At 43.8% G+C, this 3330-nt stretch overlaps 1 protein-coding gene across 1 annotated transcript; it reads left to right on the plus strand.

Annotated features, from left to right (window-relative positions):
• Positions 1-1650: 1650 nt before the first annotated feature.
• LOC119271434 (expansin-A24-like) lies at positions 1651-2772 on the plus strand. Its single transcript, XM_037553267.1, has 2 exons — positions 1651-2231; positions 2330-2772. The coding sequence occupies exons 1-2, from the start codon at positions 1768-1770 to the stop codon at positions 2640-2642; spliced, it is 777 nt and encodes a 258-aa protein (XP_037409164.1). The 5' UTR covers positions 1651-1767; the 3' UTR covers positions 2643-2772.
• Positions 2773-3330: the final 558 nt, after the last annotated feature.

Below are 3330 nucleotides of genomic sequence, written 5' to 3' on the forward strand. Positions count from 1 at the left end.
TGTAATGCTATATTTATGTATTGTGTGAAGTGGCGATTGTAAGTCAACTCTTTATCCCTCTCTTATTCAGTACATGGGATGTGTAAAGATTACCCCTCTTGCGACATGCCTATTATGCGGTTATGCCTCTAAGTCGTGCGCCGACACGTGGGAGATATAGTCGCATCGTGGGTGTTACATTGCACTAGAGGGAAGAAAGAGCGAACCACCTGAAATTTTCGTGCCAATATTCTTTGCGTGCGACGCGAGGGTTTTGTCTAGGACGGACGCGAGGGAATTTTTTGTCCCCTCGCCTTCGGCTGCCATCTTGGCGCTAAGAGGTGAGGGGACCTCGCATCTTCAAGAGTTCTACTTTGTTATCGTCTAATGGTCATCATTTTTTGGGAATAAATTTACACGTTCTTTTGACGGTGCCATGAGATTGGAGAGTTTTCCGTCCTCGCAGATTCAATTATTCGGATCTGATGAATTTATGTTGGTGTCTTAGACTTTTTTATTGGTTTGATTATTTGTGGAGTTGAAATCTTTAATTGACATCGTGGTGAAGATATTGTGATCCGACGGCCTGCACTTCTAGGGGATCATTCCCGGCCCAAGTATGTTCATGGATCAAGACTTTCCATCTTTTTGGATGGGCGACTCAAGCCGCTTTCAAAAACCACTATTGATAATGTTCGTGCGTATGAAAGAGTGACAACATCGTTGCTCAGTCCAATTGCATCCTCTTTATCGAAGTCTTCCGAGTATTTTTTTCTAACAGAGATTGTTAGGCAAATAAGGTGTTTTAAAGATATTTCATTGTAATTCTTAATCGTAGGAGTTACTTTATTTTTTTAGATTTTAGATCCAAATCACTATACCTGTAATTTTATTTATACTCATAACAATTACGGGTGTTTTTTGAAAAACAAACCTCAAACGTTCGTCGGAGGGTGCCTTCACGAGCGAACGAATCGTTCGTTCGAGGGCAGCCCCTAGCTGACGTCCCACTGATATTAGGTCCATGTTATTTAAAGTTCATCAAAAGAAATACAGTTTTGCAACCATAATCGAATTATCAGCTCTGGGGACAGATGAAACTTAACGGACCCTGCATCTAAACCGGATGGATTCAACTCTTTAGGTCTTCCTTGAGGGTAACTCAATGTTTCTTGAACTAATCATTACTTGACGATGGGCGCCGTCGATGTTGTGGAGTAGGTGTAGTGCAGGATCAGCCGTACGATTTGAGGAACATACTACGAGACGCGAACATGAACATCCCAAGGTATCCATCAAGTCAAGCAAATATCCTCCCAAGGTGAAAACGTCAAGCATACACATCTGAAAATCGCAAAACGCCGCCTATTTCTTCTGAAAGTGTCAAAAATCGTCTCTAGATGTCTGTCATTGACACTGTATGAAGCAAAGATCGAGAAGAACCAATGTTAAAATATAAACTAACGACCATACAAGGAGAAACAATACGTGTCTGCGCGTATATAAAATCTTGGGATTAGTCCATAAGCCATGGTGCGGCTGCACATGTGCACGCTACCCGCATCATTCATTCGTGGTGACCTTGCCCACTCTCCCAAGCTACGGATCAATCAAAGGGAAGGCTATATAAACACACAGGATCATCACAAGATCATAACACATCTAGCCAGAAGCAAATCCCCATTGGAGAACACGATCAAACAGATAAGCAAAGAACACACAGCTCCCAGATCGGCTCCGTGCAGATAAGTTTGAAGCGGCATCCTGCATCCATCGATAGAAATCGACATGGCGCCGGCTCCCATTCGAGCTATTGCGGTGGTGCTGCTCACGTTCGTCTGCTGTGGGTGTGCCATGGCCGCGGACAAAGCACCCATCAAATGGTTGAGGGCGCACGCGACGTTCTACGGCGGCGCCGATGCATCTGACACCATGGGTGGAGCGTGCGGGTATGGTAACCTGTACTCGGCGGGGTACGGTACGCGGACGGCGGCGCTGAGCACGGTGCTGTTCAACGACGGTGCGGCGTGTGGGCAGTGCTACAAGATCGCGTGCGACCGCAAGCTCGCAGATCCCATGTGGTGCAAACCAGGCGTCTCGGTGACGGTGACGGCCACGAACTTCTGCCCACCTAACAACGCGCTCCCGAGCGACAATGGCGGCTGGTGTAACCCACCGAGGCCACACTTTGACATGGCGCAACCGGCATGGGAGAAGATCGGCGTTTACAAGGGCGGCATCATCCCCGTCATGTACAAGAGATACGCACGCATAAGTTTTCTTAAAAAATTGTAATTATCCTCAAAAGTTAAAATTGCTTAAAGTTGGTAGAAAATTGATTTTTCTGTAGGGTCCCGTGCGTGAAGAAGGGTGGGGTGCGGTTCAAGATCGATGGTCATGATTATTTCAACCTAGTTACTGCGATGAACGTCGCAGCTGCCGGCTCAATCAAATCCATGGATGTCAAGAGCTCTGATTCAAACGATTGGATGCCAATGTCCCGTAACTGGGGTGCCAACTGGCACTCTCTAGCAAATCTTACCGAAAAATTGCTCTCGTTCAGGTTGACCGACACAGATGGGCAGACAGTTGAGTTCAACAATATTGTGCCTGCTGGATGGAAGTTTGGGCAAACATTTGCAAGCAAACAACAGTTCAAGTGATCATTCTCCGGTGATCAATTTAGAATATGATTGGTTCATAAATGTACCATCATACGTACATTGTAGCAATATTGTTGAATTTAATTATTTGTGTCATGGTGTTTAATTACATTAATTTTATGCAGTTCTTGTATATACGCTACATCAATTCATTGATAAAGGCATGTAACATGCTTGTATGTGATTAACTTGTTCTATGTTTTTATGTTTACATAAAGTTGGATGGTGTACATAAAGTATGGCTGATTCTACCGAGTTTCATCTAATGTATATTTTTTTATACTTGTGGAAACCAACATTTACAAAAATGTAAGTCAAATGGTCGTGTGCATAATATTGATACAGAGGCTGGGGTGACCCTCCTTTCCAAAGAAACAATATAAGGCTATATATAGCAGGGTCAGTTAGTCTTTAGACATTTAACACAAGAATGTACACATACTAATCAAGGGAAGACAACGGAATGTGATCGGAGGATTTTTCTCGAAAAGCAGGACAACCCACGGGCTTTGCATCGAGCGATGCACACAGTTGTCTTTATTGCATTATTCAACAAGGCCTTACAAAATAAATACACAAGTTGATGAAAAATCAGTTTGTGTTTGCTAATGTCTTTGAGTTCGAGTTCTCACGTTTTTTTAAGTTCAATACATGTAGTATGTTGTCCACAGAAAGCACAATACACCGG

This window comes from Triticum dicoccoides, chromosome 3A (genome assembly GCF_002162155.2).
Source record: "Triticum dicoccoides isolate Atlit2015 ecotype Zavitan chromosome 3A, WEW_v2.0, whole genome shotgun sequence".
NCBI classification, from domain to species: Eukaryota; Viridiplantae; Streptophyta; class Magnoliopsida; order Poales; family Poaceae; genus Triticum; species Triticum dicoccoides.